The sequence below is a fragment of the Balaenoptera physalus genome (genome assembly GCF_965194825.1).
Source record: "Balaenoptera physalus genome assembly, chromosome: 10".
Taxonomy (NCBI): Eukaryota; Metazoa; Chordata; class Mammalia; order Artiodactyla; family Balaenopteridae; genus Balaenoptera; species Balaenoptera physalus.
Genome location: NC_138889.1, coordinates 74,135,167 through 74,149,718, shown reverse-complemented (window position 1 = coordinate 74,149,718; position 14,552 = coordinate 74,135,167). Strand labels below are relative to the sequence as shown.

Sequence of the window (14,552 nt, the reverse complement as noted above, 5' to 3'; positions counted from 1 at the left end):
AAAGGATCAAGAAAAATACATGGCAGGTGAAGAGCACTCACCAGAAAAATGTTGCCTCAAGAGATCGTTGAAAACTATAATCAAAGATCTCATGACAACCTTAGTATCTTAACATCTCGATAAAGTGCCGACATCAGAAATACAAGAGGATATGAGGAAACAGAAGAAACATGAGCTGGCAGAATTCAAGGAAAAAAATTACAAAATAATCATAAAAATGAATACAAAATTGGAATGATAGAGCATACAGTGCTCAATCACAATGAGAAAACATAAAAATAAAGAAAAATGACATGGAGATAGGAGATGTAACATGCACATAATTGGAGCTTCTAAAGGAGAAAATTTCTATTTTCTATTTTTATAGATGAAAGCACTGAGAAACCTTGCTCACATGAAGTCAGTAATAGATTTTAGAAACATCACTTAATCCTCTGAACTCTTGGAATTTAGGCCAAATATCATAGTGATCTTTCTTCAAATTGTATGTCTAAGGAATCAGCTGACAATTCAGTTCTCTACCAATTTTATTGAGGGCATGTAACTGGAAACTACTCAGTAAATGTAGTTTGACTTGCAAAAGGAGTCATTCAGACCGTAACATCAACGTTTCAAATTGTCCCTTTGTTTGGAGGCTTTACTCCCTAGAATAAACACAGTGAGTTTTGGGATGGATGAGAGGTATTTCCTTTTTTCTAACGGGTGAAGGGTTACAGTGAAAGGAATAGTTTTCAGCGATCAATTTAGAACAAATACATATGAATGTACAGTGTCGGGAAATTGATTCTGTTGAACCCCTTCATGTATCCCAGGAGTGTATATTCATTTGAAGACTACTGGCTAACAATGCCAAGCACTGCTATCAGGTCAAGCAAGGAATGAATTAAAAAATATGGTTTAGGAAAATAAGGATTGTTGATTTGATAAAATAGTTTTCAATACAGCTGTATTAAAGTTGGGTAGGGCTTCCCTGGTGGCGCAGTGGTTAAGAATCCACCTGCCATGCAGGGGACACGGGTTCGAGCCCTGGTCTGGGAAGAGATCCCACATGCTGCGGAGCAGCTAAGCCTGTGTGCCACAACTACTGAGCCTGCGCTCTAGAGCCCGCGAACCACAACTACTGAAGCCTGAGCGCCTAGAGCCCGTGCTCCACAACAAGAGGGGCCACTGCAATAAGCATGTGCACCGCAACGAAGAGTAGCCCCCGCTCGCCGCAACTAGAGAAAGCCCGCACACAGCAATGAAGACCCAACGCAGCCAAAAAAAACAATTAAAAAAAAAAGTTGGGTAGAAGCTATATTGGAGTGGATTGAGGGGGAAGGGGATGGTACTGAAGCAGACAGTAATAGAAATGTTATTAAAACTGAATACTGAAAAATGTGGAGATAGGATTATAGCTGAAGCATATGGTATCTAGGAAAAATCTTTTTAAAAAGATGTGAAATACCTAGGGACTTGGGGAGAAATGTTGACAAAAAAAGGATCAACAGACTGAGACATTGAAGACTCCTAAAACAAGATAATCAAAAGTTCTAGGTTCACAAGATGATGCAAAGGGTTAACAGTAGTTGGCACTTACTGAGCTGTTTTTTATCAGTGTGCTAAAGCTTTTTACCTGTTTCAACTAATTCTCACAATAACGATACAACGTGGTTGCTACTGATATTCTCATTTTACAGATGAGGAAAGGAGACTCAGATTTAGTTATGCCCAAGGTCACTGAGTTTATCACTAAGTTGGCAGAGCTGGGATGTCACCTAGAGCATTGGAGCACTTCTCCACAGGTGTCAATTTAGGTGGAAGTTCAGGGAATTTCTGCCTGATAAAATCTCTTTAATGTAAGCCAGAAAGCAAGGACATAAGAGTGAAGAAAAGAGAGGGTCACAAGTTTGAGAACAGGGGTTTTCAACAGTTAAGAACAGGAAAAGAGTTGATGAAACAGTAAGGATAACATGCAGTGTTGTTAATTAACACTTAGTAATATTGATTTGTACAGGTGGTGGCCTTTCTCCAGAAATAATCCATAGGAAATTGGATACATCTAGGGCTGTATTTTCCAGAAAGGTTATGACACTGGGGAGGGTTATTTGGGATACTGAGAACGATGACACTGAATTGACATATCACTTAAAAATCTGGACAGGGCTTATGGAACTGGTGAAAACAGATAATGACCTGATTTGAACTTGTGTAAAGGAATACAACTGTTATGGTCAGACGTGAGGTTTCTACATTTGTGATTTCAGAGGTAAAGTTGTTTTGGGATATTAAAAGTAGCCAAGACGTGGCTGCTGTGGAGACAGAGTAATGGAACTAAAGCCCCGTAAGTGGCCACTGATGTCAACCAGGTAGTTGCAATTTATTTCCTCAAAATTTACTGAAAGAATATGACCCATCTTTCTGCTCTCAAACTGTTGTTTAATCAGAACAGCAATCACTTCAGACTTTCTTTTGTACCTGCAATTCATCCGGATTAAAAAAATTAGATTTGAGAAGAGGATTTTTACCTATCAATCAATACACACAAAATTGGAATCCGTGTTCCTGAAAACCTTTACAATAGAAAGATCACTGGATCACTGGTATAGTCAAGCACTTGGGAGAAGTGTATTTCAGGTAAGAAATTATCAATAGTAGGAAAAAGTTGCCACTCAACTTTCCCCTCAATAGCATGTTTCACTGCACACAAAAAAATTGTGTTTTCCCTTCTGGTATTTCAGTAGGGATATCAAAATGCCATGGCATCTCTCTTCCTTTAATCCACCCACCACACACACACAATTTGATAAGGAAAAACAAAAACAAAAACCAACCCAATGTTCATGCTTAAAAGACAGCCATGATATTTAATGTGGTGCTGGGACACTAGGCCACATGGACCAACAGACCTAAATTTATTCCAACCCTGAATTTTGTTAATGTCCAATAATATATGAATTGGAATGAGAATTTCTCTCTCTGAAGATGAAGAAAAAAGGTCTTCCAGTGTAGTTATTTTAGGAGGCTCTTCTATTTACATATAAGAACCAAGACTTATAAATAACCAAGCATATTTAAATAAATTGATGAAAATACCTTTTAAAACATAATACTGGTCTCTCCCTCTTCCATTCTTAAACATGTATCAGTCTTCACTTTCTACTTAAATTAGTTGTAATAAGCAACCCTACAGACTAGCTATTTGACAATCAGTGGCCAAACTGAAATTTGAACAAAGCCAAACCTGTTTAAACCAGATACTATTTGTTAAATGTTACACATTCTACTAGCCACTGACTCAGTATTTTACTATATAGTGTAGCACCTATTATAAAACAATGTGAGAAATAAGAAAAAATGAAATGTTGGGGGTCTGATATATGAAAAAAATTTCAGGATGGATTGCATAATCCAGAAATCACTTGTTCTATTTGCTACATTCCTCGAACATTCTAAATTTCAAAATGACACAGGAATTAAAAAAAAAAAAATCCAACACATTAAACATATACTTAAGTATCTAGATGTGTAACAGTTCAGCAAACAAAAAGGTTTAACTCAAAGCCTTTGAACATGTCACTTAAACATTAAGATTTTGAACCCAATTACTCAAAGATCATTGACTAGCCCATAATGCAGTTTGTGTTAATCTGCTGTACAAATTAACCACATAATAACAGTCAGATCTTACTCCAACAGAAGTGGCGATAAAATCATACAGCAATACTCCTTTTTGTAATTAGATAATCAGGATAACAGCACTGGGATAAAATGAAGAGAATTTCTTGTTTCAGCTTCTTGTTCAATAAGCCTATTCCTCATTTTCAGACAATGAGGATAAAGGTATCACAACCACATATGAGAAACTGCTTTCTCTTTATTTAGGTGTTAGGAAGAAAATTAACTTTGGTCACATATTACCTTAAAAAAAAAAAATCCAGTTTTACATATTCCTAAATAGATAGGACCAAATGATCAGAGAAAAAATTTCTTCTGTAAAAATTGGCCAATTTTATCAAAACTCTAACATACAGTGTCATTCAAATTATGTAAAGACTGCTTGAGATCATAACACTCCAAATATATGACAACTGCAACTCCATCCTAACCGGTGTGAAAAGTATTTGCTCTCATGTTGCTTTGGTCCAAAAGAGTAGAGCTGATTCAGTAAGAGTAAACTAAGTACCTAATCTTTTGCCAGCATTAATTTAGATTGTTACTGGCAGCAGAAATATCCATGAATAGGTCTACTATAAGAGAGTATAATAAAAGAATATTTTTATGGACACATCACAGTACCAGATAAACTTGTATAAGAGAGAAACATGAAGGAACAAAAAAAGATAAACAGCTACCACACAAAAAATACTGTTTCCCCCATAACTGTATCTGAAGGGGTAAAAAGGTAGTATTAGAAGTCTGATGATGCTAACATGAAAGGAAGTTGAGTATTGTATTTATTTCTTATTTTATACAACTCTTACTGTTTACAAAAATGGTTATAGTCATGCCCATAAAAGTGTAACCCATGGCATCTGAAAGCAAACACTCTTTGTAATTATTTAAAAGGGCCTTTTTAAAAATTATAATACAAAGGTCTGTGCTCTATAAGCAGTCCTCCACTGTGCATTATAACAATAAGGCTTACTTTTACTACAAAGACTAAGTGTTTGGGAGTTATGAGCCACTGGATTTAACAAACATCATCTTATAGTTGCTTTTTGCATCTTTTTTGTTTTTGGGATCCTCCACTTCATCAGGGTGCTCAGTAGCTTGGAGTTCTTCAGCAGATTCTTCTTTCTCTGACTCTGAATCACTTTCAGAGTCATCTGGACTTTCAGGATCAGGTGAATCATCATCATCATCATCATCTCCAGCCACATCACCTTCTCCATCATGATCATCTACCTAAAAACATCAATCAACAGCTATTAAAATACATTATCCAGTACAAAAACTGGAAAAGACCCTAAAATTTTTGTCTCACTCCCTAGCCATTAAATTAACAGCTTAAGATCAGAGGCTGCCTAGGGAAGAAATGAGGACTCGGGCACCTCCATGTGTTTTATACACTGGGACCTGAATAGGATTTTGGTTTAAGAAAGGGCTCTGAAGACCACTCACCTTCTCCCCTCCCCCCTAGTTTGAAAATAATATATTATTATCTTCCTGATGGAAACATTATTTTAAGTAAATAAGGCAAGTTAACCACTGATCCATGGGAATATTTAAACAGTTATCAATGTTTTGCATATTACATTACTTTGGAGTAATGGACCAATAGTTATTATATGAAAAGAGATGACGTAGGAAACAACCAAGAAAACTCTCCTGAACCAGTATTTACATGAAATATTTCATGTACCTTGTATGTTGTTCATGCCTACTTAAGATGTGCCCTAATGATTATCTAAGCAGAATTTACATTAAGCTAGTATCAGAAAACATATTTCTGAAACTCTCAAAAATATCTATTCTCATTATCTACAAAGACCTAGTTTGGCATGTAAAAATATTTTAAGTAACTGCATAAAGAAAGGTTTCTACATAGGATTCTTGATTGCTAGAGTAATTTAACACAAATAAATGATAATCAAATTGCAAATTATCTTCCCACTTAATGAAAATACGTAATTACTACCTCACTGAAGCCAAGTCCACAATGTCGTCGATATCTTCCTGATAATTTACTGTCCAAACTTTGTTGATATTGAGACTCCAGTTCTTCATTAATTTTCTTGTCTTCTTCCCCTGTATGTCCAGTGTACTTTGATTATGTTTCAGTCAAATTAATAAAAATATTTGATTACACAAAAAACCCACAATACAGATGCTATTATATTCAGGGCTGATTTCTCTAACTGTGACTAACTTTACAGTGAATTTTGTGGATGGGTTTATAAACCATAGGTAGTTACCCAATAGATAAAATAATTGAAGGATGTATTTATGATTACTTCTTTAGTAACCAACCCCCTGAAGCACAAGTTGTTTATTAAAGATGAAAAACTTAATTTTTCCCATGTAATAATTCAAACCAGATACAGGAATCTCAGAACTGCTTAAGTTTACATATTATAAATATTAATTACTAAGAACTTTGGGCATGATGTTTTAGTTTATTTAGTCTGATAATGGTTCTCCTGAAAGTTTCCTCCTAGTCATGTAGAAAAATCCTCCAACAAACAAAAGCTTCTGTCTTTGAACAGAAATAATGAAAAGGCACACAATTCTGTTCAGAGAATGGCTAAATAAAATGACCTTGGAATGGCTTCCCTTTATGCCTTTCTTTGCATATCAGTTTACTGCACCAACATAAACTTATTTGTAATTTTACCATGCAACATTTGATATATAAATTATTTTTAACATATATTCTGTTATATATGTTATGAAGCAGAATACTAAACAACCACCTATAAACTTACCACCCAAGAAGTAGAACATTACCAATACCATTGAAGCTTTCTGTACATGACATTTTAATTTGTAAATACAAGAAGAATTTCATATTTTAAAAGAATGAATGCAACAGTTAAATATATTTCTATTCTGCCAAAGCTCAGGGACTCTTTTGCCTTTTGTAGAAGTGCAAATCAATTTGAAATAACTGTTCAACACCGGAAATATAAAACACATACTAATTTCTAAAATGTGCTACATATTCTAGGTCAGTATAAAGTTAATTTAAATGATATAATTAAAGGTTTTCTTAAATATATCTAGGTCATTATGCCCTGTTATTAATAATGTCCAAGATTAAGGTCAATTTTAAATGGGATAAAACTTTACTTTTCAGCAGACTGAATTCAAATCCAAATTCTAATTCATTTTCAGTTTTTATTTTTAAAGTTTTTTCCCCAAAATTAAAAGAAAAATTAATTTCTTCAGGCTTTCCAATGAGTTTATACTCTTCAAAGATTTCAGAGCAAAACTCAGTGAATAAACTAAAAACCAGTATAATATGCCAACTATAACTGTACATTAAATAATTTACAAAATACATGTAAACTCTAGATACTACAGTTGGCAAGATGAGGCATAAAACATCACTACAATTAAAATACTACATGTTGTGAGTTAGTAAAAAATGAATACAGAAACTGGTCAGTTTCTTGGTTAGAATATCATATTGATGTATATATACTCTCAAATCTTTTGACAGTATATACTAACTGTTACATGATATATGTAACATGTTTACATATACTACATATATTTCTAATATTTATTAGTCATTAGAACTAATCAACAATTATAAACGGAAGCTAGAATATCCCAAAATATGTACAAATATTTCATATTCCAAATTTAGCACCTCCACTTTAATTATATTTTACTTTCTTACCTGTTCGGAAGTGAGATGTGGATTTGTGATCTCCTATAACAAGACGACCAGTATGTTCTTTCTGTAAGAAGGCAGGAAATTTATTAGAATTTGAGACCACTAATTCAACATAATTATTAAGTGTTTACTATGTGCCTGACAATATTCCAGGCTTATGGGATACAGTGAAGAAAAAGAACTAAATTAAGATCCCTGTCTTTATGGAACTTACATTCTTGCATGGATAGGGATGGGGAGGGGACACAAAATCAGTAAGTAAATTATAGTATGTCTGAAGGCAGTGTAATTACAATAAACCAAGCAGAGGAAGGGGATAGAAAGAAAGTATGTAGAGTTCAAGCTGGAATTTTAAATGGGATAAATAGCTAGAAAAGTGGATCAATCTAAACATTTTCTTCCTAAAATGCCAGTTAAATGAGTTGCTTTAACTTTTCCACCTTCTCTTTCTGATGTCTCAGGCATATATCATGGAAAGAAAGCAAATGAGATTATTTACCTGAATAAAAATAATAGATTTACAATGAACAAAGTGATCGAAATTTAAAATATAAAACATAAAAATAACCATTACTATTTAACAACATACCACAATCAAATAGCTAGCTCATTACTTTTGACTACAATAAACACCCACTTTCAAACTATCAAAAAGCACAGAACTTAAAACAATCTAGTTCTATAAAACATAAAAATAAATCTCACTCAAAGTTACCAACTAATCAGCTTACATAATTACTCTCAATTTATCAGTTCCAATCCACTTTTCATGGTTCATATTTAGTTTTGAAACCGAGCAGGAGCCTGTGGGGCTCCTGGGCATGGAAGCCTTTCCGTGTCCCCAGTTTCTTGTTTATAGGGAACAGACTCCAGCCTCCATGACACTCCCTGAGTTCCAAAGGGCAGATTCGAACTATTGCTAAACAGGGAAGGGAGGTGATGCAGAGACAAGGGAGGAGCAGTCAAGAAACAACAGTGTAACCTTTGGATAGGGTCCTGGTTCTGCCTGAAGGGATACACATAACAATGAGTTCTTTACAGAATGAAAACCCCCAACAAATTTAAGATGTTAGCATTCTTTATTCCAGATTAAAGGAATCAGAGAAGCTCTTCAAGAGACCATCTGAGGCCAGATTAAAGGAGTCACAGAAACTCATCAGACCACCTGAAGCCAGGCCCTGCACACACCCTGTTCCTTATCAGCAACCCTGCCTTTGAACCACTGCTATAAAACTCCTCACCAAATCCCTCCAGGTCGGGACACATAGTTTTGAGAGGCACTGAGTCTGCTGTGTCCCCCGCTTGCCTGGCAGAGCAATAAAAGCTGTTCTCTTCTACTTCACCCAAAACTCTGTCTCCGAGATTCAATTCCATACTGGTGCACAGAGGCCGAGTTTTTGGCATCAGTTTCACAAGGTAAAGAAATAAATTGTTTGGGAGACTGGCCAAGATGGCAGAGTAGAAAGATCTTGAGCTCTCCTCCTCTCACGAGCCCACGAAAATCCCAACTATCTGCAGAACAGCTATCGATGAAAAAGACTGGGAACCACCAGAAAAGATCTTCTACAACTAAAGACATAAAGAAGGAACCACAACAACCTGGATATAATCAAATTCCATACCCCTTGGGGTGGGTGATCCACAAACTGGAGAATAACTACACTGCAGAGGTTCTCCTACAGGAGTGAGAGTTCTGAGTCCGACATCAGGCTCCCCAGCCCAGGGGTCTGGTACCAGGAAGATGAGCCCCCAGAGCATTTGGCTTTGAAGGCCAGTGGGGCTTAACTGCAGGAGCTCCACAGGACTGGGGGAAATACACTTCACTCTTCGAGGGAGCACACACAAAATCTCACATGCACCCGGACACAGGGTAAAAGCAGTAATTTGATGGGCACCTGGGCCAGACCTACCTCCTAGTCTTGGAGAGTCTCCTGGAGACGCGGGGTGGTGGGGGGACTGTGGCTCACCCTAGGGACACAGACACTGATGGCAGAATACTGGGGAACACTGTTGGTGGCTGACATCTTGGCTCATTAGTTCCAAGACCTTATCCCACCCAACAGTCTGTAGGTGCTAGGGCTGGCATGCCTCAGGCTAAACAACTAACTGGGCAGGAACACTGCCCCACCCCTCAGCAGACAGGCTGCCCAGAGACTTACTGAGCCCACAGCCACCTCAAGATATGCCCCCTAGACATGGCCCTGCCCATGAGAGGACTAAGACCCAGCTCCACCCACTAGTGGGCAGACACTAGCCCCTCCTTCCAGGAAGCCTGCACAAGCCTCTAGAGCAGCCTCACCACCCAGGGGGCAGACACCAGATGCAAGAAAAATATGATTCCCGCAGACTAAGGACCAAGTCTGCCCAGAGCAGGCCAGACCGTACCCGCTAGCAGGCCAACGCAACCTTCAGGACACCCTGGACCCCATAACCAACTGTGTCAAGAACCACCTCCTAACCCCAAATCTTATATGTGCTCTGGGATCCAGGGGCCCTGCAGCCAGACTCCAGGAACCAGCTCTGACTGCCCACTTGTCCCCAGAATCTGGCTTAACCTGCCAGTGGGTGGGCAACAGCCCCAGAGTCTTCATGAACCTGACTCTGACCACCCAGCCAGCACTAGCCTTGGGGCCCCCTAGGGTTCTGCAAGCAGCCACTTCATGACCAGGGCCTGCTAAACAGCAGCCAGCGGCATCCGCACAAGGCAGGGCCTGGCAACCAACCAGACTAGGGGCCAACCAAGCCCACCAGATCACCCACATAGTCAGGCCACCACAACAGAAGGACCCACACAGCCCTCTTAGGAGGAGACTCTAGAGCATATAGCTTGGGTGGCGAGAAGGGAGTGCACTGCTGGGATGCATAGGACACATCCTAGAGGGCCATTTCTCCAAAGTCAAGAAATGTAACTAACCTACCACATACATAAAAATACAAATAACAACTTAGACAAAATGATGTGGCAGAGGAATATGTTCCAGATGAAGGAACAAGATAAAACCCCAGAAGAACTAACTGGAGATTGGCAATCTACCTGAGAAAGAGTTCACAATAATGATTGTAAAGATGACCAAAGAATCTGGGAGGAGAATGGATGCCAGAGCATGAAGTTAGAAGTTTTTAACAAAGAGTTAGAAAATTTAAAGAACAACCAAACAGAGATGAAAAATACAATAACTGAAATGAAAAATACACCGGAAGGAATAAATAGCAGACTGAGTGATACAGAAGAATGGATCAGTGAGCTGGAAGACAGAGTACTGGAAATCACTGCCACTGAACAGAAAAAAGAAAAAAGAATGAAAAGAAATGAGGACAGTTTCAAAGGCCTCTGGGACAACATCAAGCACACTAATGTTAGCATTAAAGAGGTCCCAGAAAGAGAAAACAGAAAGAAAAAGCCTGAGAAAATATTTGAAGAGATAATAGCTGAAATATTCCTTAACCTGGGAAAGGAAACAGTCACTCAAGTCCAGGAAGTGCAAAGAATCAAGGAACACACCAAGACACATTGTAATCAAGATGACAAAAATTAAAGATAAAAGAGAGAATATTAAAAGCAGCAAGGGAAAAGCAATAAATAACATACAAGGGAATTCCATGAGGCTATCAGCTGATTTTTCAACAGAAACTGCAGACCAGAAAGGAGTGCCACAATATATTTAAAGTGATGAAACGGAAAAACATACAAGCAAGAATACTCTACCTAGCAGAGCTCCTGTTCAGATTTGATGGAGAAATCAAAACTTTTACAGACAAATAAAAGCTAAAAGAATTCAGCACCACCAAGCTAACTTTAGAACAAATGCTAAAGGAACTTATCTAGGTGAAAAAGAAAAGGCCACAACTAGAAACAAGAAAATTAAGAAATGAAAAAGCTCACAGGTAAAGGCAAACATAAAGGTAGGAAATAATCCACATGCAAACTAGTAGGGAGGTTGAAAGACAAAAGTAGAAAAATTATCTGTATCTACAATAAGCAGTTAAGGGATACACAAAGCAATTAGATATAAAATATGATATCAAAAACAGTAATTGTGAGGGGAGGAGAGTACAAACGCAGGATTTAAAAAATGCATTTGTAATTAAGAGAGCAGCAACATAAAACAATCACGTATACATATAGACTGCTCTACAAAAACCTCATGGTAACCACAAACTAAAAATTTATAATAGATATACACACAAAATTATCCACAACACTAGAGATAGTCATCAAATCACAAGAGAAGAGAACAAAAGGTGAAAGACCTACAAAAACAAATCCAAGGGGGCTTCCCTGGTGGCACAGTGGTTGAGAATCTGCCTGCCAATGCAGGGGACACGGGTTTGAGCCCTGGTCTGGGAAGATCCCACATGCCGCGGAGCGACTGGGCCCATGAGCCACAACTGCTGAGCCTGCGTGTCGGGAGCCTGTGCTCCGCAACGAGAGGCCACGATAGTGAGAGGCCCGCGCACTGCGATGAAGAGTGGTCCCCGCTTGCCGCAACTAGAGAAAGCCCTCGCACAGAAACGAAGACCCAACACACCCAAAAATCAATCAATCAATCACTCTACACTTCCAAAAAAAAAATTAAAAAAAAATAACAAAAAACAACTCCAAAACAATTTTGGGAGAGGGAGCTGTGTAAGAGGAAAGGTTCTCTAACCCTGGGAACCCCCTTCACCAGCTGGGAAAAATCAGCCAGGACAGAAAGTGAGCTTCACTGGCTCAGAGGAGTGCAGCAACCGGCTTTAGGCAGGCAGAACAAAGAGACCAGCACTGATGGTCCTGGCCACCTCGCTCTACTTACTCCCCAGCCTGAGATGTGTGTCTGCTGGTGCGAAGGGGCTGGGTGCTAAAACTCAGGCTTTAGGGGACAGACCTGGGGAGAGGACCGGGGTTGACTGCGTGGAGACAGCCAAAATGTATTGGAGTATGGCCCGGGCCACAAGGTGTGGGCAGGATGCCTGGGTCCACCATAGAAGCCCCACTGGTAATGTGCTCATGAAGGGAGGGTCAGGACCCCACCACAGCAGCCTCATTCTCCTTGTGCTCACAGTGGGCACAACTCTGACTCTATGAGCTCTGGTAGTAGACAAGCCCTGGTGGTTGCCTACACACAGAGGTGGGGCTGAAATATGAGCTGTGTCCAGCCAGCAGCTTTGAGACTTTGGCAGATTTATGCCTCTGGTGCCTTTGTAAAGCTCAGCACCTGGGGGACATCCAAGCAGATTATTGGTGCTTCTGTGGTTGGGGGGGTCCAGAGTTAGCAGCTGTGGGTTTTGTAGGCATGTGCATGCGGAGGAAGGGCCGGGGTCTGGGCTAATTCCGTAGCTCCCATGGTGGGTCCAGGTGCCCGATTATGGTGGGTCCTGGTGCCTGACTTTGGCAGATATGCCTGGTTGCTTTCTGATAACTGCGCCTGAAGGGCATCTGGGCCAATTGACTGCATTCCCACAGCTGAAGCGGGGCCAAGAGCAGTGCCAACAACAGTGTACTTTGTGAGTACTCATGACAGGTGACAGGAGACATCACAGAGCATACTTTCCAGTGGACAGCTCCTGGGAGGAATACCCAGGGGCTCCTCTCCCAGTGGGAGCACTCCAGTCCCATCTACCTCACATTGCACTTTAGCAACAGATCTGAAAGCTTTTACTCCAACACCCCTGTTCAACATCCAGGGCAGGCTCTGGTCACCACAACACCAATCACACCCCCTATCAAGGGGATAAGGACAAGCACACACTGAGGAAAGACATGGCAGTCATCCATACTAAAAACAGCCTTTGCACCAAAAATATTAGACTCATTCAGGCTACACAGGGACATTCCCACATAAAAACAGCCCTTTAAGACCACAGTAGATAACTGTTTCTCCTAAAGTCATAGAGTCAGAGAAACATAAGTAAGTAAAATCAAGAAACACAGGAACTGCTCCCAACTAAAAGAACAAGAGAAATCCCCTGGAAGTACAAATGATGAAACACCTCTCCAGTCTACTAGACCCCGAGTTCAAACAGAAGGTAATAAAAATACTAAAGGAATTAACAAAGACTATCAAAAGAAATGCAGATCACTGTAACAAGAAACTAGAACTATAAAGAGGAGCCAATTAATATTAGAAATCTCATCTGCCAAGACAAAACTTGAGCTAAAGGCAATAAATAGCAAACTAAATAATGCAGAAGAACAAATAAGTGATATGGAAGATAGAATAATGGAAATCACCCAATCAGAGCAGCAGACAAAAACACAAGTGGAAAAAAAATGAAAGCAATATACGAGACTTATGGGATAAAATAGAGCGAGTCAATCTACACATAATAGGATCCCAGAAGGAGAAGAAAAAAAAAAGGGTATTGAAAATGCATTTGAAGAAATTATGGCTGAAAACTTCCCAAACCAACAGGAAACAGATATCCAGGTACAAGAAGAAGAGTCCGAAACAAGATGAACCCAAGCAAACCTACACCATGACACATTATAATTAAAATGGCAAAAGTTAAAGTGAGGATTCTAATGGCAGCAAGAGAAAAAGATTTACTTACAAGGAAACCCTCATAAGTCTATCGGCGGACTTCTCTATAGAAACACTGCAGGACAGAAGGGAGTGTCAAGATATATTCAAAGTCCTAAAAGGGAAAAACCTGCAACCTAGGATACTCTATGCAGCAAGATTATCATTTAGAATAGAAGGAGAGAGAAAGAATTTCCCAGACAAGTGAAAACTAAAAGAATACAGCAATACAAAACCTAAACAGGCATTTCTCCTAAGAAGACAGACAGATGGCCAATGTGAAAAGATGTTTAACATCTCTAATTATTAGAGAAATGCAAATCAAAACTACAGTGAGGGATCACCTCACACCAGTCAAAACAGCTATCATCAAAAAATCCACAAACAATAAATGCTGGAGAGGGTGTGGAAAGAAGGGAACCCTTCTACGCTGTTGGTGGGAATGTAAGCTGGTACAGCCACTATGGAGAACAGTATGGAGGTTCCTTAAAAAACTAAAAATAGAGCTACCATATGACCCTGCAATCCCACTCCTGGGCATATATCCAGAGAAAAACATGGTCCGAAAGGATACATGCACCCCAATGTTCATTGCACCACTGTTTACAATAGCCAAGACAGGGAAGCAACCTAATGCCCATCGACAGAGGAATGGATAAAGGAGATGTGGTACGTGTAAACAATGGAGTATTACTCAGCCATTAAAAAGAAGGAAATAATGCCATTTT

The 14,552-nt window shown here is 39.2% G+C and overlaps 1 protein-coding gene and 1 long non-coding RNA gene across 2 annotated transcripts in view; both read right to left on the bottom strand.

Moving 5' to 3' along the window:
• LOC309667728 overlaps positions 1–14,552 on the bottom strand; it is a 504,177-nt gene that overhangs the window by 193,868 nt on the left and 295,757 nt on the right. The gene's annotated exons all lie outside the window — the stretch shown is intronic.
• LOC309667725 (small acidic protein) overlaps positions 4,420–14,552 on the bottom strand; it is a 28,696-nt gene continuing 18,563 nt past the window's right edge. Inside the window, exons 3-5 of the mRNA XM_082476564.1 lie at positions 7,328–7,388; positions 5,621–5,730; positions 4,420–4,887 (exon numbers count right to left, since the gene is read on the bottom strand). Coding sequence (XP_082332690.1) covers positions 4,657–4,887; positions 5,621–5,730; positions 7,328–7,388 — 402 coding nt within the window. The 3' untranslated portion in view covers positions 4,420–4,656. The remainder of the gene's footprint in view (positions 4,888–5,620; positions 5,731–7,327; positions 7,389–14,552) is intronic.